The 24,379-nt window shown below is 56.4% G+C and overlaps 1 protein-coding gene across 3 annotated transcripts in view; it reads left to right on the top strand.

The window, feature by feature from the left end:
- Positions 1 to 24,379, top strand: part of RALY (RALY heterogeneous nuclear ribonucleoprotein) — a 157,206-nt gene that overhangs the window by 120,842 nt on the left and 11,985 nt on the right. For all 3 annotated transcript variants that reach the window (XM_064167494.1, XM_064167495.1, XM_064167496.1), the window contains 3 exons: positions 6,450 to 6,716; positions 18,591 to 18,663; positions 23,108 to 23,155. In XM_064167494.1, the coding sequence (XP_064023564.1) occupies positions 6,461 to 6,716; positions 18,591 to 18,663; positions 23,108 to 23,155 (377 nt within the window). In that variant the 5' untranslated portion in view covers positions 6,450 to 6,460. The remainder of the gene's footprint in view (positions 1 to 6,449; positions 6,717 to 18,590; positions 18,664 to 23,107; positions 23,156 to 24,379) is intronic.

Below are 24,379 nucleotides of genomic sequence, written 5' to 3'. Positions count from 1 at the left end.
TTAGTTTGGATGTTGGGAAGCACCTCCCCAGGGTTAGTTTGGATGTTAGGAAGCAGTTCCTCAGGTTTTAGTTGGATGTTAGGAAGCACTTCCCCAGGGTTAGGTTGGATGTTAGGAAGCAGTTCCCCAGGGTTAGGTTGGATGTTGGGAAGCACCTCCCCAGGGTTAGTTTGGATGTTAGGAAGCAGTTCCTTTGGGTTAGTTTGGATGTTGGGAAGCAGTTCCTCAGGTTTTAGTTGGATGTTAGGAAGCACCTCCCCAGGGTTAGGTTGGATGATTGGACGTGGCACTTGGTGCCATGGTCTGGCCTTGAGCTCTGTGGTAAAGGGTTGGACTTGATGATCTGTGAGGTCTCTTCCAACCCTGATGGTACTGTGATACTATGATACTGTGATACTGTGAAGCAGTTCCTCAGGTTTTAGTTGGATGTTAGGAAGCACTTCCTAACTGAAAGGATAATTAGACCCTGGAGAGGGAGGTGGTGGAGTCACTGTCCCTGGAGATGTTCACAGGAAGACCAGGTGTGAGGGAGGGGACACACTGGGGCAGTTTGCTCAGGGAGGCTGTGGATCACTCATTCTGTGTTCCTGTGCTCCACAACCTCCCTGGAGGTGTTCAGGGCCAGGTTGGATGAGGCCTTGAGCAACCTGTGCTGGTGGGAGCTGCCCTTGCCCATGGCAGAGGGGTTGGAACTGGCTGAGCTTTCAGGTCCCTTCCAACCCAAGCCTCTCTGTGAGTCTGTGCTCTGCTGGAGACAGCTGCAGCTCTTGCAGCATCCATCTCTAAGCAGTTCCAGCTGCCTCTGCTGTGGCTGGTTTGATGATCAGACCAAGGTGACTCTGCTCTGGCTCCTGCCCACTCCTTTATGCATGGCAGTTCAAGGAGAAGGTGGCTGGAGAATCTCTGTGCTTCACAGCCCTGCACTGCTGCTGGAGGTGGAAGGGAGCCTGAGCCAGCCTGGCTGCTGGCTGGGCTGGATTTCATCTGGGCACAACACAGAGTGCCACAACACCAGACCAAGGTGCCCCTGCTCTGGCTCCTGCCCACTGCTTTTGGCATGGCAGTGCAAGGAGAATGTGGCTGGAGAATCTCTGTGCTTCACAGCCCTGCACTGCTGCTGGAGGTGGAAGGGAGCCTGAGCCAGCCTGGCTGCTGGCTGGGCTGGATTTCATCTGGGCACAACACAGAGTGCCACAACACCAGACCAAGGTGCCCCTGCTCTGGCTCCTGCCCACTGCTTTTGGCATGGCAGTGCAAGGAGAATGTGGCTGGAGAATCTCTGTGCTTCACAGCCCTGCACTGCTGCTGCAGGTGGAAGGGAGCCTGGGCCAGCCTGGCTGCTGGCTGGGCTGGATTTCATCTGGGCACAACAGAGAGTGCTCTGCAGGAGTGCAGTTGGGTGGAGCATGAAATATTCATCTGTGATGGTTAAAATGTCCTTTTCCAGCTGCTGCAGCAAAGGGACCAATAAGTGATGTGAACTGAATGTTGTGTGTAAGGAGAAACCCTAAATTGCATGGGGTAGAGAAGGCAAAGGAGGCTTTCCTTTGGGGGGGGTCTCTCTCCAGGGAGTGCTGAGTTTGCATGGAGCAGCAGAAGAGCACTTTGCACAGGGGCAAGTGGGTTATAAACTGCAAAGTGAGAGCCATGCAGGCCACTTGTCCAATGGAGGACACCCCTGCTGGGGCCCAAAATCAGCCATGCTGTGTTAGAAACCCAGAGCCCAAGCTCCCTGCCCGGGTGGGGACAGCAGATGGCACTGGGGGAGCATCCCATCTGCAGAGATGTCCTCACTGGCTTCCCACCAAGTCTTCCCCAGCAGCCTGCCCATCACCTCGCCTGACCTGGGATGTGCCATCTGGTGGCCTTACCCTCTGGCTCGTCAGCCCCAGGCTTGTCTGCACAGGCCTGCAGTGTCCTGAGGTGGCCCCAGGGCCACTGGGGCTTCCACCAGAGAGCCAAGGGAAAGGCTGTGGGGAGGAGGAGGTCGCTGAGCTTCCCAGCCCATCACCAGTCTCCACAGACGGTGGTGAAAGTGACTGCTCCCACCTCCAGCTTTGCAGCCTCGGGATTTGCTGGGCTGGGGGAACTCAGCTTCCCAGGAGGAGAGGGAGAAGGAGAGGGAGAGGAGAGGAGAGGAGAGGAGAGGAGAGGAGAGGAGAGGAGAGGAGAGGAGAGGAGAGGAGAGGAGAGGAGAGGAGAGGAGAGGAGAGGAGAGGAGAGGAGAGGAGAGGAGAGGAGAGGAGAGGAGAGGAGAGGAGAGGAGAGGAGAGGAGAGGAGAGGAGAGGAGAGGAGAGGAGAGGAGAGGAGAGGAAGAGGGAGAGGGGGGAGAGAAAGACGGGAGAGGGGAGAGGAAGAGGGAGAGGGGAGAGGAAGAGGAAGAGGAGAGAAGAAGAGGAAGAGGAGAGAAGAAGAGGAAGAGGAGAGAGGAGGGGAGGGGTGGAGAGGAGGGGAGGGGAGGGGAGGAGAGGAGAGGAGAGGAGAGGAGAGGAGAGGAGAGGAGAGGAGAGGAGAGGAGAGGAGAGGAGAGGAAGAGGAGAGGAGAGAAAGAGGGAGAGGGGGGAGAGAGGGAGAGGGGGGAGAGAAAGAGGGGAGAGGGGAGAGGGGAGAGGAAGAGGGAGAGGGGAGAGGAAGAGGAAGAGGAGAGAAGAAGAGGAAGAGGAGAGAAGAAGAGGAAGAGGAGAGAGGAGGGGAGGGGTGGGGAGGAGAGGAGAGGAGAGGACTCTTCCAGGTCTCTTCTATCCTGGTTGATTCTATGATTCTGTGATCTCCTGCAGCATCCTGACATCCAAGCTAGGACATGGCAGCCTGGATGGGCAACCTCCCAGAGCAGTGCAAGCTGGATGGTGAGGTGCCAAGGGCAGTGGTAAGGGCTCATACTCTGGCCAGAAGCCAGGTGGAAGAGGAGCTCCTTTTGGGACTGGGGATGGGAGAAAGGACGATCAAGGGGAGGCAGCAAAATGGGTTGGAGGCTGGACCTGGAATGGGGACAGATTCCTTTGTCAACCTCCTCCAGCCTGCACTGCATGAACAGGTTGAAGGAGACAGCATGAAGCAAATGTTACCAGATAGGTTGGAACTTGGAGCAACCTGAAGAAGTTGGGCAACACCTCATAGAATCACAGAATGGTTTGGGCTGGAAGGGACCTTCAAGATCATCTCATTTAGACCTCCCACTAGCCCAGGTTGCTCACCCAGCCTGGTCTCCAGCAGTCCATGTGGTAGCACTGCATTGCCTGTGCCAGGTCTGATGACTGCCTGGAGCTGTGGACATCCTGGTGGCATTGTCCCAGGGTTCTGGGAGCAGCTCTGGGCACTCCTGGAAGGGGCTGGGGAAGAGCAGCAAGCACCTCAGTGTGCATCCTAAGATAGCTTCCAGGGCTTCGAGCTGACGTTTCCCAGGTAGATCCCACAGCCTGGGTAAGGATCCCAAAGCACCTCCTCGGGCTGGGAGATGAAAACCAAACTGATGTCTTTGGACAGCTGTCATTTGGGCTGCAGGAATGTGAGCAGGCAGCCTGGCAGGCAGCCAGGGGAGCTTTCATTTCACACCACTGCCAGCCCTGCCCCTTGCCCCCCTGCGTCCTTAGAGGTGACAGCTGCTCTCGGGGGCTGCCCAGGAGATAGCCCAGGCAAGAAACAGGCTCACAGCTCTGGGAAGCTTGGAGCAGCTTCTAGCTGCTCTGGCTGATGGCTTAGCGATTTCCAGGCTCACAGTGACACCTCCTGTTGGCACAAGCTCAGCTCAGAGCCCAGCCTGCCCAGCCTGAGGCAGGCAGCAGAGCACAGGTACCGGACAGGAGCCCAGGGGCTGCTGCTCCACGTCACAGCCAGAGTCGTTTGGGTTGGAAAAGACCTCAAAGATCAGGTCCAACCTTCAACCCACCACCACCATGGCCACCAAACCCTGCCCTCAAGTGTCTGCAACCCCTCCAGGCATGGGGACTCCATCACCTCCCTGGGCAGCCTGTGCCAATCCCTGACCCCTCTTGCACCAAGGAAATGTTTCCTCCTCTCCACCCTAACCCTCCCCTGGCACATTTTCAGGACATTTCCTTTCCTTCCATCACTTGATCCTAGGCAAAAGAGCCCAACCTTCACCTCAGTGTGACCTCCTCTCAGGGAGCTGTAGAGAGCAATGAGCTCTGCCCTCAGCCTCCTCTTCTCCACACTAACCCCCCCCCATCTCCCTCAGCTGCTCCTCCCCAGCCCTGTTCTCCAGACCTTTCCCCACCCTTGTGCCCTCATCTGGACAACAGTGTGTCCTTGTTGGACCCACTCCAACTCCTCAATGCCCTTCTGGGTGTGAGGGACCCAAAACTGAGCCCAGGATTCAAGGTGCAGCCTCACTGGTGCCCAGTCCAGGGACACCATCACTGCCCTGCTCCCACTGCTCACAGCATTGCTGATCCAGGCCAGGCTGCTGGTGCCCTTCTTAGCCACCTGGGCACCCTCTGGCTCATGTTCAGCTGCTGTCAACCATCACCCCTGAGTCCTTTTCTGCTTGGCATTTTCCAGCCACTCTGCCTCAGGCCTGGAGGCTTCATGGGGTTGTCGTGACCCAAGGGCAGGAGCCAGCACTTGGCTTTGATAAACAGGTTTCCAGAGTGAGTTTTGTGCTGGCTGTGGTTGTCCCAACACACAGAGGCTGTCCAGAGATCACAGGATCACATAATGGTAGGGTAGGAAGGGATCTCTGGAGATGATCAAGTCCAACCCCCCTGTGAAGGCAGCTTCACCTAAAAAGGGTCACACAGGAACACAGCCTGGTGGGTTTTGGGTATCTCTAGAGATGGAGGCTCCACTGCCTCTCTGGACAGCCTGCTCCAGTGCTCTGTCACCCTTAAATTCCTCCTCATCTTTAGATGGAACTTAAGGGTTCAGCTCTGTGCCCATTACGCCTTGTGCTGTCACTGGGCACCACTGAACAAAGCCTGGTCCCATCCTGCTGACACCTACCCTTGAAGTATTGATCAGCACTGAGCAGATCCCACTCAGGCTGCTCTGTCTTGGGCTAAAAGGACCCAGGTCTCTGAGAGGAGATTCCCCTCCTAGAGACTGGAGACTGGGCACAGAGGAACCTAATGAGGTCAACAAGGACAAGTGCAGAGTCCTGCCCCTGGGGAGGAACAATAAACTGCAGCAGCACAGGCTGGGAGGTGACTGCTGGAGAGCAGCCCCAAGGAGAAGGAGCTGAGAGTGCTGGTGGGCAACAAGTTCTGCACGGGCAGCAAAGTGCCCTGGGGGGCAAGAAGGGCAGTGGGGTCCTGGGGTGCATTAGGAGGATGTGTCCAGCAGAGCCAGGGAGGTTCTCCTGCCTCTCTGCTCTGCCCTGCTGAGACCTCATCTTGAGCACTGCCTTCAGGTTTGGGCTTCCCAGTTGCAGAGGGACAGGGATCTGCTGGAGAGGGTCCAGTGGAGGACTATGAAGATGATGAGGGGACAGGAGCACTGCCTGATGAGGAGAGGCTGAGGGCCCTGGGGCTGTTTAGTCTGGAGAAGAGAAGATTGAGAGGGGATTGAATCAATGTCTATAAACACCTGAGGGCTGAGGGTCAGGAGGTGGGGACAGGCTCTGCTCACTGCTGCCTGGGGTAGGACAAGGAGCAATGGATGGAAGCTGAAAGGAGGCTGTAGCCAGCTGGGGTTGGGCTCTGCTCCCAGGCAACCAGCAGCAGAATAAGGGGACACAGCCTGAAGCTGTGCCAGGGCAGGTCCAGGCTGGATGTTAGGAGGAAGCTCCTGGCAGAGAGTGATTGGCATTAGAATGGGCTGCCCAGGGAGGTGGTGGAGTGGCCGTGGCTGGAGGTGTTGAAGCCAAGCCTGGCTGGGGCACTTAGTGCCGTGGTCTGGTTGGTTGGGCAGGGCTGGGTGCTTGGTTGGGCTGGCTGAGCTTGGAGCTCTCTTCCAGCCTGCTTGATTCTATGATTCTATGGTTCTAAGCTGCAGCACAGGAGGTTCCAGCTCAACACAAGGGGGAACTTCTTCATTGTAAGGGTCATGTGAGGGCTGGGGGTCAGGAGGGGGGGACAGGCTCTGCTCACAGCTCCCTGTGACAGGACAAGCAGCAATGGATGGAAGCTGCAGCACAGGAGGTTGCAGCTCAACTCAAGGGGGAACTTCTTGGCTGGAAGGGTCCCAGAGCCCTGGCACAGGCTGCCCAGAGAGGTTGTGGAGTCTCCTTCTGTGGAGCCTTTCCAGCCCTGTCTGGATGTGTTCCTGTGTGATCTGTGCTAGATTGTGTGGTCCTGCTCTGGCAGGGGTGTTGGGCTGGATGATCTCTCTGGGTCCCTTCCACCCTGTGACTCTGTGATCCCCAGCTGCACCCGGCTGCAGCCGAGAAGCTGCTTCCCTCATCTCCAAGCTCCCCCCACCCCCTTTTTGGGGGTTATTTCTCTGCGGTGAGACCCTGGCAGCTCCTTCCCTAACCGCAGCTTTGTTCCCCTAGAGCGTTCCAAGATGTCCCTGAAGGTGCAGACGAGCAACATCACCAACAAGAACGACCCCAAATCCATCAACTCCAGAGTCTTCATCGGCAACCTGAACACGGCCGTGGTGAAGAAGTCCGACGTGGAGACCATTTTCTCCAAGTATGGGCGCGTGGTTGGCTGCTCTGTCCACAAGGGCTACGCCTTCGTGCAGTACTCCAACGAGCGGCACGCGCGCGCCGCCGTGCTGGGCGAGAACGGCCGCGTGCTGGCCGGACAGACCCTGGGTAAGCCTCCTCCTGCCGCCGCGGGCGCCATGGGCACGCTGCTGCGCCAAGCCCGGGCCGGGGATGGCCGCTCCTAAGGCCACGTCAGGGAGAAGAGCGGGCTGGAGATCAGGGCAGGGGCAGACGCCAGGTGGGACCGCGGTAAACAAGCCCGTAGACCAGTGTGGTGTTGGGCCAGCCGTGAGGGTCTCCAGATGATTCAATGTGAATTATGCAGAAGATCATTTATTGACGTGTCAGCCTGAATGAATACACTCAGCCAGCAGAGCACAGGCCTGCACGTTAGCTGGAGATCAGGGCAGGGACAGATGCCAGCCGGTGGTGGGCCAAGTATCAGAGTATCACAGTACCACAGTATCACCAAGGTTGGAAGAGACCTCACAGATCATCAAGTCCAACCCTTTAGCACAGAGCTCAAGGCCAGACCATGGCACCAAGTGCCACGTCCAGTCCTGCCTTGAACAGCTCCAGGGACGGCGACTCCACCACCTCCCCGGGCAGCCCATTCCAGTGTCCAATGACTCTCTCAGGGAAGAACTTTCTCCTCACCTCCAGCCTAAATTTCCCCTGGCATAGCTTGAGGCTGTGTCCTCTTGTTCTGGTGCTGGCCACCTGAGAGAAGAGAGCAACCTCCTCCTGGCCACAACCTCCCCTCAGGTAGCCGTAGTCAGAGTGTTGCAGGCTGCGCTGGCTGCTATCACTGCTTGCTGCAGGACTGCCATAAACAAGCCCACAGACCAGTATGGTGCGGGCCAGCCACAAGGGTCTCCAGATGATTCAATGTGAATCATGCAGAAGCCCATTTATTGATGATAGCAGCCTGAATATGCACACTCAGCCAGCAGAGCACAGGCCTGCACGTTAGCATAATCAGTCAGGGACAGGCCACCCCCTCTGCATACATCCACACCTTGTTGTTCTCGTTAGCAAGGGTCCATTATCTACCCCTTCTGGGATAAGGTGGCCAGCTGCAGGTGAGAGCCAAGGTCTGTTATTACAAGGGTCTGCCTGTTGTCACTTCTCTTCACTCCATTCCCACAGCTCTCCTGCACCTGCACCCCACAGCTCTTCTGCGCTCTGCATTCCCACAGCCAAGTGGGGCTGCAGTGATGGAGTGGCTCTGAGGGCAGGCTGGGAGTCAGGCAGTGAGGTCAGAGCAGCGAGGTTCATGGCTCAGCCTGTGGGTCCTGAGCAGCAAGGTCCACGGCCCAGGCAGTGAGTAAGAGTCTGCAAGGTCAGAAAATGGGTCAGGAGCAGCAAGGTCTGTGCCCAGCCAGTGAGTAAGTATCAGCAAGGTCCATGGCCCAGGCACTGGGTGAGGACCAGCAAGGTCTATAGCTCAACCAATAGGTCAGGATCAGCAAGGTCCATGGGCCAGCCTGTGGGTCAGAAGCATCAGGGTCCATGGGCCAGCCTGTGGGTTAAGATCAGCAAGATCCATGGCCCAGTAGGTCAGGATCAGCAAGGTCCATGGGCCAGCCTGTGGGTCAGGATCAGCAAGGTCCATGGGCCAGCCTGTGGGTCAGGATCAGCAAGGTCCATGGCCCAGGCAGTGGGTCAGGATCAACAAGGTCCATGGGCCAGCCTGTGGGTCAGGATCAGCAAGGTCCATGGCCCAGCCTGTGGGTCAGGATCAGCAAGGTCCATGGGCCAGCCTGTGCTCAGGATCAACAAGGTCCATGGCCCAGGCAGTGGGTCAGGATCAACAAGGTCCATGGCCCAGCCTGTGCTCAGGATCAACAAGGTCCATGGCCCAGGCAGTGGGTCAGGATCAACAAGGTCCATGGCCCAGCCAATAGGTCAGGATCAGCAGGATCCATGGCCCAGCCAATAGATCAGGAGCAGCAAGGTCCATGGGCAGACACAGGCATGGCTGTGCCAGGGCTGGAGGGCAGCACTGCAACTGTTTGTAGAGAGCTGTCCCTTGAATTGCAGTTCAGTGTAGAGAGAATCACAGAGTGGTGTGGGTTGGAAGGGAGCTCCAAACCTCATCCAGCCCAACCCCCTGCACTCAGCAGGGACATCCTCCACTAGAGCAGGTTGCCCAGAGCCCTGTCAGGCCTCAGAGGCAGAAGCTTTTGCTGTATGCATTGAAGCTTTGGGTTGGATGTTGGCTTTCTTTCAGTCTTGTTTTGTCCCCAAAAGCAAGCATCTTGTCCCAAAAGTGTCAGCCTGGCAAAGAGGTTTATCCAGCAAGAGTTTTGAGCAGCTCAAGCAGGGACTGAAGGCTCCTGAGTCCCCTGTGGGCTGGATGTAGCCATTCATGCAGCTTATGACCCTCAGGGCTGTGACACTGTGGCCCAAAACCTCACGTTACAGGCTGTGACTGGAAGCTAAAGCACAGTTCTGAACCATCATCCCATGTCCTTGTCTTTGAGCTGCTGTGGAAGAGCAAGGCTGGAAGAAGACATTATTTGGATCCCTCTCTCAACCAGGTCTTAACCTCTGCCTCTCCTGAGGCTTGAGAATCTAATTCAGGCTGGCTCAGACTAACTTCAGCCCTTAGGCACTCAAAAGCCTCTCCTCAGCTCTCCTGTGTGATGAGAAGTAACAAACAAAGCCACCTCTGCTGCTGCCAGCTGCCTCCTGACCTGACAGATTGCTCTGAAGTGTCACATGCTGAGAAGCTTTTGTCACCAGCTCTGAGCTGAGAATTGGAACTGCCAACAATATTTTTAATGGGGAAAAAAAAAGGGAGGGGGGGGAAGGTTATTTCCAAGCCTGCTGCAGGCAGTGGTCCTTGGGCACCCAGGGGAGTGATTCGCAGCCCATTCCCACTCTGCTTCTGGCACAGCAGCCTGAAATGAGCACTTGTGTGCTGGATCTGGTGTTGAAAACGCTGTGCTGGCTCCATCTGTGTTTTACTCAAAGACAAGGAACTTCTTTTCACTTCTCTTAGGGTCCAAGAGAGCAGAAGTGCAGACCAAGGTGAAGTGCAGTGTGCCAGGGGTGCCTCCAGCCTGGGTACTGCCCACATCTGCAGAGTGTGTGATGAAGAGAGCTTTGGGGAGCAGAGGAGCAGGTTGTGATGGTGCAAACAGAGGAGGTGAAGCTGACACAGCTTTGCCCACACAGCTGAACAGGAATGAGATGTTTGCCATGCTAGTAGGAACCTTCTTCTCTCCTCTCAGTGCTGGTCCCAGGGCTCTATCCTGCCAGTAAGCCAAAAGGGCTGTGCAGCTGACACAGCTTTGCCCACACAGCTGAAGAGGAATGAGATGTTTGCCATGCTAGGAACCTTCTTCTCTCCTCTCAGAGCTGGTCCCAGGGCTCTAGCCTGCCAGTAAGCCAAAAGGGCTGTGCAGCTGACACAGCTTTGCCCACACAGCTGAACAGGAATGAGATGTTTGCCATGCTAGGAACCTTCTTCTCTCCTCTCAGAGCTGGTCCCAGGGCTCTAGCCTGCCAGTAAGCCAAAAGGGCTGTGCAGCTGACACAGATTTGCCCACACAGCTGAAGAGGAATGAGATGTTTGCCATGCTAGGAGCCTCTTCTTCTCCTCTCAGTGCCAGTCCCAGGGCTCTAGCCTGCCAATAAGAGCTGTGTGTTAGCTAGCAAGGTGCATGGCTGTGGCAGACCTAGGCCCATGGTGTAAATTCAAGGACAAGGTGTGAATTCAGCTCCTTCTGGCTTCCCTTCGTGGGCCAGTCTCACCTCAGAAGGGCTCAGCTGGCTTCCTGTTGTCAATAATGCAGAATTAATAACCTGTATTAGTGTTGATGTCCAGGTGGAGTTTGTTCATAACTATGAATGCAGTTTCTTGACATTAAGTCTTGACAGAAAATGTATTTGCAAGGTCTGAAAGGCACAGTTTGGATATTTACACACACAGGGAGCAGGCAAAACTAGAACACTTCAAGAAATAACTGGCAGTTAATTATACCTCTTATCCTCTAGATCACAGCTCACAGGATGTCAGGGGTTGGAAGGAACCCAAGGAGATCATCCAGTCCAACCCCCCTGCCAGAGCAGGACAATCCTATCTAACACAGATCACACAGGAACACATCCAGACAGGCCTTGAAAGGCTCCAGAGAAGGAGACCCCACAACCTCTCTGGGCAGCCTGTGCCAGGGCTCTGGGACCCTTACAATAGAGAAGTTCCCCTTGTGTTGAGGCAGAACCTCTTTTGCTGCAACCTACACCCATTGCTCCTTGTCCTAGATGGACTCAGGAAGCTGCTTTCTGCTTATGGCAGAAGGCAATTAGTGAATTAGGAGAGGCTGTAAGTAGTTACTCACCAAAGATTAGTCTCCTGACTCGTGGGGCTAGCTACAGCTTCAGACAGTACCCAGATCCTTTCAGGGAACTCTGTTACTGTCTTGTCATCCACTGAGGCTTCTGGTTCTTCCCAGGCTTCTGTGGAAAGGAGGCAGACAATCTCTGGCCTTATCCTGGCTTCTCTGGATGACCTGTGTGTCTCCAGGACTCCTTGTCTTGGCAGGTGAAGGCAAGATGTCTTGCCAGGTGCAGTCTCAGCAGTGTCACACTGGCCATGCAGGCTGATCACAGGGAGGCACTCAGAGGCTGTTGCTGGTAAACTCGAGGCAGTGGAGTTTCCAGGCAGCTCAGGATGCACCGAGGCAGTGAGCAATGGCAGCAGGCAAGCAGCAAGCAGCAAGCAAGAGCAAATACAACAGCAGAGCATGTTGTGTTACCTGCTCAGCTCTTTGGATCAGTACAGCCTGAGCCTAATGGGCCTCTAATGGACATGGATTAGCCAATCAGAATGGCACTTTTCCAAGCTTGACCACATTAGGTGAAGCCATGGGCTTTTGGTTTTGTTTCCATGGTTACTTCCCCCAGCACAGAAGGAGGGGGAGCAGGGGAACATGTCTGGGCAGGGCAGAGTCCTTGGACTCAGTGGCTCCAAGTTCTTTGTCCTCTTTCCTGTGGTTACTTCTCCCCATAGCAGAAGGAGGGAGAGCAGAAAAACATGTCTGGGTAAGCCAGGACATGGATCAGACTATTTTGACCTATCCAGGCCTACCACAACACTTCCCTTAGCTGTTGCTGGATAAGTGCAAACACAGAGATGATTCCCTTGCAGGAGAAATCAGCTTTCAGCAGAGAAGAAGAATTGGACAATGTGGTTAGAAAATGTCTTTGGATAAAGCAAGGTGGAAAGTCTCCCCCTAAGAAAGAGGTGTTTGCCACGTGGGAATGTGGACAGTGATTTAGTTGTGGCAATTAATGAGGCAGGAATTACACAAGATGTAGTGCATTTGATTTCCAGCAAGCCCTGCCCACAGCTCTGTGCAAATGAGTTCCATTTGGGTTCTAATTGGGCCAGGAAAGCCTTCCCAAGGCTGCTCATGGGCAGTTCATTCAGTCAGGAGAAGCAGAACACTGGGAGAGCTTTGCCCCACAATGACTTTGCCTCACTGGCAAACAGGCAGCCCTGGGGCAAGCCTGTGCTGCTCACTGCTGGGGAGGAGGAATGTCAGGACAGTCCCTGGCTCCTTTGTGGCAGGGTTGGAGCTGCTTGGCCCTTGAGAGGCTTCCAGATCCTCCCAGGCTGCTGGGAAAGAGGCAGAGGATCTCTGCCCTGCTCCTGGTGCCCCTTGGCACGGAGGGTTGCAGAGGTGCAGGCAGATCTCTGGCAGCTGTGCAGAGAGCACCATGGCAGAGGCACTGAAATGCCTTCTCCTGGGGACCTCGAGGCACTTCAGTTTCCAGGTGGTTTGAGCCCAGAACACCAGGGCTAAGCTGGTCTGAAGCAGGAGGCAGAGCAGGAGGGCAGTGAGGCAGAGGCAGCTCCCTGAGGCAGAAGGGCAGCAGCAGCACACAGTGAGGCAGAGGCAGAAGGGCAGCAGCAGCTCAGCTGCTTGCAGCTTAGCTCCACTGACACTGCCTGAGTGCAAAGGCTCCTTGGCCACAGAGAGTCCCCAGTCAGATGGCACTTGCCAAGCTGACCATATTAGGTGACCCCAGGGCTTGCTCATCCTGACTGAGGCAAGACCCCAACAAGTACCTAAACACCTGTGGGTGCACTTTGGGAGGGACATAATGGCCCAAGCCTCTGTTCTCCTCCCACCCTTGCCTCCCCCATCAGCAGAAGGGTGGGGCAAGCCAGGACATCGAATAGGCCTATTAACCTGCCAGGACAGACAGCAAGGACAGGATGGGAGTGGCAGGGGACATGGCACTGAAGATACTGTCCCTGCTTCTGTTCATGGGCAGGGTTTTGAGGGGTGTCCTTGGAGATGCTGATAGAACTTCCCTGCCTTGGTGACAGCAGAAAGAAAGGCTCTGTGCCAGCAGCTCCAGCCAGGAACCTCAGCAGGGTGCAGGGACATGGTCCTGTGGAAGAGCTTGGCAGGCAAAGGGCTGTGCTTGGCATGGCAGGAGCTCGTGGAGGGTCACCACCCACATGGTGGGACAGGATGGCTCAAGGCAGTGCCCAGTGTAAGGGCAAAGTACTCCTAGTTCTGTGTGTGACCCCCGTGCTGTGCCAGCCTCTGTCATCTCAGTGGGCATGTAGAGGTCTTGCATCTCCCCCAGCACCTGCCAAGGCACTTGCAAGTCCTTCTGGTGGATCGTGGCAAAGCTAAGCCTTGCAGAAAGCCTTCAGGGAGTGACTCCAGCTCTCAGTGGCTGTGCTGCCATGGGACAGTGACACATGCTGGTGGTGGCAGCAGCAGAGTTCAGCCCTCCTGAGTGCCAGTGGTGAATTGCAGGGGACAGTTTCCATCCAGAATGAATGAGCACAGCCAGCAGCAGCTTTCTGGCTGGGATGTCCCAGGCAAGGGCAGCTCTCAAGCTGCTCCCTCTTGCATTGTTGCCAGCCATGCAAGCAAGAACTTGCATTTCCCTTGTGCAGCAGCACAAAATGAAGCTGTTTGAAACCCCATCCCGAGCTGGGGCAGGGACTGCTCTGCCAGGCAGCTCCTGGTAACCTCTGTGTTTTCTCCAGAGGCTGCCAGACATCCCAGCCACTGCAGGAGGTAGTTACCATTCCAGCAGGGAGCACTGGAAGCTGGATCCACCCCTGACCCTGCCATGTTGTCTAGACAGAGCATCTGGAGTGGGCCTGGACAGGAGCAGGAGGGAAAGCTCTGCCTCAGAGTGGGCAGATGGATTCAGTGGTGCCAGAGGAAGGAGCCCAAGTGGGAATGAGATGCAGAATCTGTCCAGGCTGCTGTGCTGAGCTCTTGTGTTTCCTTCTTCATTGTCAAGGGAGCCCTGAGGGACCTACTGCCCAGCACCACTGAAGGGGCACATTTCCTCCTGGCTCATCCCCATGCAGTGCTGAAGACATGGCAGAGCACAGCAGCAAATGGAGATGCTGTCATGCACCCCCGGGCACCCCTTCTGCCTGCCATGGAGGCTGTCAGTCAGCATGCTGGAGTCATGGAATCACTGAATTGTTTGGGTGGAGAAATGCCCTCTAAGATCATCCAGGCCAACCCTCAGCCCAGCACCACCATGGCCACCAAACCCTGTCCCCAAATGCCATGGCCACATGGTTCTGGAACACCTCCAGGGCTGGGGACTCCACCACCTCCCTGGGCAGCCTGTGCCAATCTCTGCCCACTCTGGCACCAAAGACATTTTTCCTCATCTCCAGCCTAACCCTCCCCTGGCACAGTTTCAGGACATTGCCTCTCCTTCCATCACCTGACCCTAGGCAGAGGAGCCCAACCCCACCTCAGTGTAATCTCCTCTCAGGGAGCTGCAGAGGGCAATGAGGTCTCCCTCAGCCTCCTCTTCACACTAAACAGCCCCAGCTCCCTCAGCTGATGCTCTGTAGCCCTGTTCTCCAGACCCTTCCCCAGCTCTCTTGCCCTTTTTTGAACCTGCTTCAGCCCCTCAATGTCCTTCTTGGAGTGAGTGCCTCAAAACTGAGCCCAGGATTCGAGGTGCAGGCTCAGCAGTGGCAGTGGTGCTGGAATCAGCTCTCCATTTCGCAAGAGAAGTGAGTGGCAGCTGGCAGGATGCACCCTGACAGCAAAAGGGACTCGTGAGAAGGGACCTGGAGCTCAGCAGGGTGCACCTTCTGGGGTGCAGCAAGGGAAGAATTTGTTGCTCTCTTCCTTTACAGCAAACAGCATTGCCAGGAGCAGCCTCAGAAAGGCAACCACATGCAGCACCTGGCAGCATGGACCTTTGCTGTGGCCATGCCCATCCTTATTGGCATTCAGGCTCCACACTCTTCTGCATTCCACTTGGCAGATGAGTGTGGGAGGGTGGAGAGTGAAAGGCAGCAAGGAGAACACAGGCTCTGCTCTCAGCCTCCAGAGGAACATTCTGTGGCTGGCTGAGCAGCCCCCTGGTACCACACTCTTCATGCCAGCTTAGGACCAGGACAAGCAGAAGTTATGTCTCTTGCCAGGCCCTAAAAGGCAGCCCAAGGAATTGCACAGCAGGACATTTGTGCAGCTGCAGCATGTCCATGCTCCTCCAGAGCCTTGTCCCATGTGCTGCTCCTGCTCAGGTTGTTCCAGCAGTGCTGCAGCTCCCTGCTGCTCCTGCTCAGGTTCCTTCAGCAGTGCTGCAGCTCCCTGCTGCTCCTGCTCAGGTTCCTTCAGCAGTGCTGCAGCTCCCTGCTGCTCCTGCTCAGGTTCCTTCAGCAGTGCTGCAGCTCCTTGCTGCTCCTGCTCAGGTTCATTCAGCAATGCTGCAGCTCCCTGCTGCTCCTGCTCAGGTTGTTCCAGCAATGCTGCAGCTCCCTCCTGCTCCACCTCAGGTTCCTCCAGCAGTGCTGCAGCTCCCTGCTGCTCCTGCTCAGGTTGTTCCAGCAGTGCTGCAGCTCCCTCCTGCTCCTGCTCAGGTTGTTCCAGCAGTGCTGCAGCTCCCTGCTGCTCCTGCTCAGGTTCCTTCAGCAGTGCTGCAGCTCCCTGCTGCTCCTGCTCAGGTTCCTTCAGCAGTGCTGCAGCTCCCTGCTGCTCCTGCTCAGGTTCCTTCAGCAGTGCTGCAGCTCCTTGCTGCTCCTGCCCAGGTTCCTTCAGCAGTGCTGCAGCTCCCTCCTGCTCCTGCTCAGGTTCCTCCAGCAGTGCTGCAGCTCCCTGCTGCTCCTGCTCAGGTTCCTCCAGCAGTGCTGCAGCTCCCTGCTGCTCCTGCTCAGGTTGTTCCAGCAGTGCTGCAGCTCCCTCCTGCTCCTGCTCAGGTTCCTCCAGCAGTGCTGCAGCTCCCTGCTGCTCCTGCTCAGGTTCCTTCAGCAGTGCTGCAGCTCCCTGCTGCTCCTGCTCAGGTTGTTCCAGCAGTGCTGCAGCTCCCTGCTGCTCCTGCTCAGGTTGTTCCAGCAGTGCTGCAGCTCCCTGCTGCTGCTGGAGGTGACTGCCTCAGTGAACAATGCAGTGGGCAGGCTGTTCCCTAGGGATCACTTTGCCTGGGCACATTTCTCCATGAGGGCCCTTCCTGCAGTGTGAAAAAAGCCTAAACCTGCTGAGCCCTGAAGAGCTGAGAACCTTAATGCCTCAGTCTGTAGTCACAGACTCATGAGCCCAAGCCTCAGATAGAAGTTCTCCAGTTGCCCTGCACCTGAGAGGCTGCAGCTTGTGCCACCAGCTTGGACCTGTCCCACTGCTTGGGGCAGCCTTGTCCAGCCCTATGCACATGGTGCTTTTGGGGGGTGTAAGGAAAGGAAATGCTGCTCTGGCATGCCTGTGGTGAGAGGACAAGGGCCAACTGGAGCAGAGCAGATGGAGATTGGATGTGAGGAACAAGTTCTGCACCAGGAGGCTGCTGCAACACTGCAACAGGTTGCCCAGGGAGGTGCTTGAGGCCCATCTCTGGAGATGTTCAAGGTGAGGCTGGACAGGGCTGTGGGCAACCTGCTCTAGTGGAGGATGTCCCTGCTGAGTGCAGGGGCTTGGACTGGCTGAGCTTTGGAGCTCCCTTCCAGCCCAGCCCATTCTGTGATTGTGCCCAGAGGTCTGACAGCTGCTTAGGCAGGAGCAGAAAGCATTTAGGGCTGAGAAGCCAGCAAGGAATTTGCTCATTCCTGGGCCAAGAGGTGAAGAGGAGGAGAGGCCTCCTGCTCCCTCCTTGCACTCCTAGGGCCACCCTCAGAGGGTGCTACCAGGCTCTCGGCAGCCTCCCTGAGGTGCTTCATTCTCACCTCAGAAGCAGCTTTGGCACCCAGGCCGAGGGGAGAAATTTGCTGGGTGGATTAGAAGGCTCATTCTCACCTCCCCTCCTGGAACATACTCATCTGAGGTCAGCTGGGGTGGCTGCAGCTGTGTGCCTGCACCCAGGGCAGCTCTCCCCAGCCCAGCCCACGGCGATTCACCTCCGCTCTGGAGGTGCAAGGGAGGAGCTGTTGGCAGCCAGCAGCATGCAGCAGGTTCAGATGCTGGCTGAGCCCCCCTGAGAAGCTTGTCCTGCTGGGTGAGGGATGGGGGAGTTAGTCCACGTGCAGGGTGTGCTTAGCAGCTCTCTAAAGCAGAAGGAAGAGGTGGCCTGTGAAATGACCCCCAAACCTCATGGGGAGTCCTGCAGTAAGTGTGTTTTATTGCAGTGCTGGCTGCAGGCAGGACCACTCCCTCCATCCTGCACACCCCATGCTGGCACAAGCCACAGTTCATGTTACAAGAGCAGACATAGTCAGAAGAAGAGGTAGAGTTATTGCAGTTCTTCCTTGGAGTCCATTAACAGAGGTATTCTCCCACGCTCCAGCCCTGTCCCAACCAGCCCAGTGGTCTTCAATGGGTAGCTGAGATGAGCACCAGCACAGCCTTCCTCACAGGCTCCTCTTTATTGCTTTACTGCTGATCATAGAATCATGGAATCAAGCAGGTGGGAAGAGAGCTCCAAGCTCAGCCAGCCCAACCTAGCACCCAGCCCTGCCCAACCAACCACACCATGGCACTAAGTGCCCCAGCCAGGCTTGGCTGCAACACCTCCAGCCACAGCCACTCCACCACCTCCCTGGGCAGCCCATTCCAATGCCAATCACTCTCTCTGCCAGGAACTTCCTCCTAACATCCAGCCTAGACCTGCCCTGGCACAGCTTCAGGCTGTGTCCCCTTCTTCTGCTGCTGGCTGCCTGGCAGCAGAGCCCAACCCCACCTGGCTACAGCCTCCCTGCAGGCAGCTGCAGGCAGCAATGAGCTCTGCCCTGAGCCTCCTCTGCTGCAGGCTGCACCCCCCCAGCTCCCTCAGCCTCTCCTCACAGGGCTGTGCTCCAGGCCCCTCCCCAGCCTTGCTGCCCTTCTCCAAACACCTTCCAGCACCTCAACAGCTCTCTGCAATGGAGGAGCCCAGAACTGGACACAGCACTCCAGGGGTGGCCTGAGCAGTGCTGAGCACAGGGGCGCAAGAACCTCCCTTGTCCTGCTGCCCACACTGCTCCTGAGCCAGCCCAGGATGCCATTGGCTCTGCTGCCCACCTGGGCACACTGCTACCTCCTCTTCAGCTCCTCTCTCCCACCACCCCCAGCTCCCTCCCTGCCTGCCTGCTCTCAGCCACTCTGTCCATATCTCTGCTTTCCCTTTATGTCCTTAGTGCTGCCTGGGGCCTTTGCAAGCTCCCCTAGCAGAGGTCTGCAGCTGGCAGCTGCACACAGCTGTTGTCCAGGTGTGCATTACCAACTGACCAGTGGAAGCGTTTGGTATTTGATGGTTTACCTCAGACCCCCAAGGGATGTGCCTCTGCTCTCTGAGGCCCTTTACAGCACTCCTTGGTTTCTCTTAGGTCAGGGGCAGGGATTTATTTGCCTGCCTGTGGAGGTCCAGCAGGGCCCCAGGCATGGCACAAGCAGGTGGGGACGCGGTGGGAGGTGCGGAGGAGTTTGCGTCTGCCGGTGGCAGGGCTGTGCACAGCCTCCCTCGCTCTGTGCTCAGCTGCAGCTGCTGCTGAGTGTGCAGCTGCCCTGGCACAGCTGCCCTGGCACAGCTGCCCTGGCACAGCTGCCTGTCCCTTCGTTGCAGATATCAACATGGCTGGGGAACCCAAACCCAACAGACCCAAAGGGCTGAAGAGAGCAGCCTCCGCCTTGTACAGGTAGGTCTGCAGCCAGGCTGCTGCTTGCCTCCCTGCTGAGGCTGCTTTTTGCAAACCCCACCCCTGCCCAGGCTGCTGCCCTGACCTCCCTGGCCCCTACCCCAGCCTGTCCCGGGAGCTCCTTGGCCTTTGCAGTGCCCCTCGGTGCTAGGTTGCAGGAGGAGAGGCAGCAAGGGGCAGGGAGGGCAGAGCCAATGCCCACAGCAGTGAGGGGTTCTGCCCGGGCATGGCACAGCCTCTGAGCAGCACTGGAGCAGGAGATCATTGGAGAGAGGTGGGCAGAACCACCTGAGATCTCCTGAAGGAGGTGTCCCAAGAGGAGCACTCCTCTCCAGCTTCTCCAGTCTGGGGCACAGCCTGGCTGCTGCTGGGGACAGCAGGGAACAGGGATCGTTTGGGGAAAGATCCTGGAGAAGAGGGCAAGAGGAAAATGAGAGGCAAAGAAGAAGAAGTGAGCAGGCCTTAGGGCAGCAAATGAAGGTGGAGCAAGGAGGTGACCAGGGGAGGCTCCAAAGAAACCTGTGCTGTGGAACAGTAACCAAGGGACTGGGGGAATGAGAGGGAGAGGAGGGACATGGAGTAGGGCTGTGGGAGATGTGGAGTGGCAGAGATCACAGTATCACAGTCTCACAGTATCACCAAGGTTGGAAGAGACCTCACAGATCATCAAGTGCAACCCTTTAGCACAGAGCTCAAGGCCAGACCATGGCACCAAGTGCCACGTCCAGTCCTGCCTTGAACAGCTCCAGGGACGGCGACTCCACCACCTCCCCGGGCAGCCCATTCCAGTGTCCAATGACTCTCTCAGGGAAGAACTTTCTCCTCACCTCCAGCCTAAATCTCCCCTGGCACAGCCTGAGGCTGTGTCCTCTCGTTCTGGTGCTGGCCACCTGAGAGAAGAGAGCAACCTCCTCCTGGCCACAACCTCCCCTCAGGTAGTTGCAGACAGCAATAAGGTCTCCCCTGAGCCTCCTCTTCTCCAGGCTAACCAATCCCAGCTCCCTCAGCCTCTCCTCCTAGGGCTGTGCTCAAGGCCTCTCCCCAGCCTCGTTGCCCTTCTCTGGACACGCTCAAGCATCTCAATGTCCCTCCTAAACTGGGGGGCCCAGAACTGAACACAGCACTCAAGGTGTGGTCTAACCAGTGCAGAGTACAGGGGCAGAATGACCTCCCTGCTCCTGCTGGCCACACCATTCCTGATGCAGGCCAGGATGCCACTGGCTCTCTTGGCCACCTGGGCACACTGCTGGCTCATGTTCAGGTGGGTATCAATCAGCACCCCCAGATCCCTCTCTGTCTGGCTGCTCTCAGCCACTCTGACCCCAGCCTGTATCTCTGCATGGGGTTGCTGTGGCCAAAGTGCAGCACCCTGCACTTGGAGCTATTGAAGCCATCCCCTTGGCCTCTGCCCATCTGTCCAGGTGGTCAAGGTCCTGCTGCAGAGCCCTTCTGCCCTCCAGCCCAGCCACATCTGCCCCCAGCTTGGTGTCACCTGCACACTTGCAAACTGATGTCAGAGGGAGCCTTCAGAGCCACTGCTGGCAGCCCTAGAGACCTTCTCCAGATTTGCAGAAGAAATGAAGGTTTTCACCTGAGCCCTAGGGTCTGGAGTGCAGGGAACTTGGAAGGAACTCAGCTGCTTCCACCTGTGGTTGCAGAAGGGAGAGCTTGAGAAGGTCTTTGGAGAATACCCTGCAGGTCCAAGAACCCCAAACTAAACAAGGTGGTCCCCAGCTGTGTTTTATTTATAAGGTCTCATGACTTTTATGCCCCAATCTTATGGTGTGGAGACTGGGGCAGTAAGTCACAGCATCACAGAACTGTTTTGGTTGGAAGGGACCTTTCAGGTCATCAATCATTAACCCAACACTGGCAGGTCAACACTAAGCCATCCCTCAGCATCACATCTACATGGCTCTGACAGGGACAAATACTCCACCACTGCCCTAAGCTTCACATCATCCAAGGTTTGATGACCTTCTGGGGGAAGAAATGGTTCCTAACATTCCAATCTAAACCTCCTGTGGCACAACTTGAGGCTGTGTCCTCTTGTCCTGGCTCTGGAGGAAAGAAGCTTTGGATCAAAGATCACATTGGGTGCTTCTGTCCTCCACAACCTCCCTGGAGGTGTTCATGACCAGGTTGGATGAGGCCTTGAGTGACCTGTTCTAGTCATGGCAGGAGTGTTGGCACTGGATGACCTTGAAGATCCTTTCCAACCCAACCCATTCCAGGATTCTCCACCCATCACCCATCCATGCCATGATCACTAATCCCTTTCTGTTGGGGAAGAGTGAGAGATGTTTGCTCCCTCCCACTAAGCATTAGATGTGCTCAACTGTGGACCAGAGAACTGCACTTCTCTGAGCTCCAGCAGCATCACATCCCAAACTGGCTGCCAGATGGCAACTTTGCCCTCTGGACTGGCAGGATCTGGGGTATGTCAGAGGGAGCAGAGAGCCCAGGTCTGCAGTCAGCTCTGCTTGTAGCTTCCCCAGCCATCAGGAACTGTTCTGGCTGTTGGACTGCAAAACTCACAGTGCTGTCACTAGTGGAAGTGCTGTGCTAAGGACATCAGAGGAGGGGGTTGCTGTGCTGCACTCCGAGGCTGGGGGAGAGCAGGGAGGAGAAGGGGAAGGGCAAAGGAGGGAAGGGGAATGGGGAAAGGGGGAAGGGGGAAGGGAAGGAGAAGGGAGAAGGGGGAAGGAGAAGGGGAAGAGAAAAGGGAAAGGGGGAAAGGGAAGGGGAAAGGGGAAAGGGAGAAGGGGAAGGGGAAGAGAAAGGGGAAAGGGGGAGAGGGAAGGGGAAGGGGGAAGAGGAAGAGGGAAAGAAGGGAAGGGGAAAGGGGGAAGGAGAAGAGGAGGCAAGGGGAAGGGGAAGGCAAGAGAGGGGAAAGGAAGATGGGATCACAGAATGGTGAGGAAGAGACAGGGGAAAGGGGAAAGGAAAGAGGCAAAGGGGAAGGGAAATGGGAACAGGAAGGGGAATGGGTAAAGGGGAAGGGGAATGGGGGAAAGGGGAAGGAGAAGGGGGGAGGGAAAGGGAAAAGGGGGAAAGGAAAGGGGGAAAGGCAAAGAGAAGGGAAGGGGAAAGGGGGAAGGAGAAGGGGAAGGAAGGGGAAGAGAGGGAAAGGGAAGGAAAAGGAGAGGGAAGGGGAGGGAATATGGGATCACAGAATGGTAGGGGTTGGAAGGGAGCTCTGGAGATCATTGAGTCCAACCCCCCTGCCAAGGCAGGATCACCTAAAGCAGGAAGCACAGGACAGCATCCAAGCAGGTTTTGAAAGTCTCCAGGGGTGGAGACTCCACCACCTCTCTGAGCAGCCTGTTCCAGTGCTCCATCACCCTGAAATTCAAGAAGTTCCTCTTCATGTTTGGATGGAACCTCTTACATTTGTCCCTTTGTCCTGTCACTGGGCACCACTGAAAAAACACTGACCCCATCCTCCTGACACCCACCCTTGATGTATTGAGCAGCATTGCTCAGATCCTCCCTCAGCTTCTCTTCTCCAGGCTAAAAAGACCCCCAGGCCCTTCAGCCTTTCTTCCTGAGCCTAACCAGCGTGTAAGGGCAAACCATTGGCCTCCAGTGGGGGCTCCTGGGGCTGCAAACCTTTGTGAGTCATTCGGAAAGTTTCTTTCCCTACTGAAGAAGAGCAAAGCAGCAGCAAAGCACCAGGAGGGGGAAGCATTGTCACACTGCAGACAGCCTGCCAGCCTCCTGCTGCCCCTCGCTCACATCCGCCTTGCTTTGGCAGCAAATGGTCCAGAGCTGCCTCCTGAGCTCACTGCCAGCTGCCCACAGGAGCAACTCAGCCTGTGGAGGGAGTCTCTGCTGCAGGCAGACTGCTTCACCCCTGTCCTGGAGCTGCAGAGAGCTGCCACTGCCTGCTCTTGCCTGGGGCTACAGAGAGCATTGGCTCCAGGCTAGAACCATAGAATGGGCTGGGCTGGAAGGGACCTCCAGAGGTCATCCAGTCCAAGCCCCTGCACTCAGCAGGGACATCCTCCACTGGAGCAGGTTGCCCACAGCTCTGTCCAGCCTCACCTTCAAGATCTCCAGAGATGGACCTCAAGCACCTCCCTGGGCAACCTGTTGCAGTGCTGCAGCAGCCTCCTGGGGCAGAACTTGTTCCTCACATCCAATCTCCATCTGCTCTGCTCTAGTCTGAAGCCTTTGCCCTCATCCTGTCCCTGCAGGCCTTTGCAAACAACCTCTCTGCAGCCTGCTTGTAGCCCCCTTCAGGTACTGGAAGGTTGCTATTAGGTCTCCCCAGAGCCTTCTCCTCTCCAGTCTGAGCACCCCCAGCTCCCTCAGCCTGTCCATGGACTTGCCTTCCAGCAGGGCAAATACAGGACCTGTGAGGCTCAGTGGGTGGTGAGAGAGCAATCCTAATGAGCTTGCAGCAGTAATTAACCCCTGCTCTCCTCCTCTGTCTCTGCAGTGGCTACGACTTCGACTATGACTATTACAGAGACGACTTCTACGACAGGTGAGCAGGGAGGCATCAGCCCAAGGGCACAGGCAGGGGGACAGGCTGGGAGACAAGCTCTTCCCTGCAGCACAGCTACTCCATGGAGAGCAAGATGGGGTGCAGGGTGCCCCATCAAAACCCAGTGCACTGGAGGTGGATGGCCAAGCTGTGTCCCAGCTCACTGCCACTGCGGCTTGAGCTCCACTTGTGACACCCAGCCAGTGGCCCAGGGGGGCTGGGGGTGCTGCTGGGCTGCCTCACACAATCACCTGGGCTGGTGAGGCTGGAGCTTGGGAGGGATGGAGCATGGAAGCCCAGGTACATGGTGCAGTAGACCTAAGGTTGTTTGATCTTGATAGCCAAGTGATAGAATGGCCTGGTTGGAAAAGCCTTAAGATCACTGAGTCCAGCTAGAACCTTACATCTCCCTGGGCACAGCTCCTTAGACCTGAGCTCATCCAAATGTCTTTTGAACGTCTCCAGCTGTGCTGATTCCACCACTGCCCTGGGCAGTGTTTGATGATCCTTTTGGTGAAGAAACTTTTCTAACATCCAAACTCAATCTCCCCTGGTGCCACTTGAGACCATTTCCTCCTGTTGCTTGTAACTGGGGAGAAGAGACCAACCCTTACCTCACTCCAACCTCCTTTCACACACACAGAACCACACAGAATCAATCAGGTTGGAAAAGACCTCTGAGATCATTGAGTCCAACCTATCACCTTGCACCTACTAATTAACTAAACCCTGCACTAAGTACCCTGTGCAGCCTCCTCCTAAACACCTCCAGGGATGGGGACACCACCACCTCCCTGGGCAGCCCATTCCAATGCCAATCACTCTTGCTGGGAAGCACTTCCTAACATCCAGCCTGAGCCTGCCCTGGCACAGCTTGAGGCTGTGTCCTCTTGTTCTGTTTCTGGGTGCCAGGCAGCAGAGCCCAACCCCACCTGGCTACAGCCTCCCTTCAGGTAGTTGTAGGCAGCAATGAGGTCTGCCCTGAGCCTCCTCTTCTCCAGGCTGAACATCCTCAGCCTTCCCCTTCAGGGAGCTGTAGGTCCCCCCTCAGCTTCCTCTTCCCCATAGAATGACAGAATCAAGCAGGCTGGAAGAGAGCTCCAAGCTCAGCCAGCACAACCTAGCACCCAGCCCTGCCCAACCAACCAGACCATGGCACTAAGTGCCCCAGCCAGGCTTGGCTGCAACACCTCCAGCCACAGCCACTCCACCACCTCCCTGGGC

The sequence above is a fragment of the Pogoniulus pusillus genome, chromosome 29 (assembly GCF_015220805.1).
Source record: "Pogoniulus pusillus isolate bPogPus1 chromosome 29, bPogPus1.pri, whole genome shotgun sequence".
Classification (NCBI taxonomy): domain Eukaryota; kingdom Metazoa; phylum Chordata; class Aves; order Piciformes; family Lybiidae; genus Pogoniulus; species Pogoniulus pusillus.
Note: the sequence above shows the minus strand (reverse complement) of the source record. Positions and strands in the feature narration are given on the sequence as shown.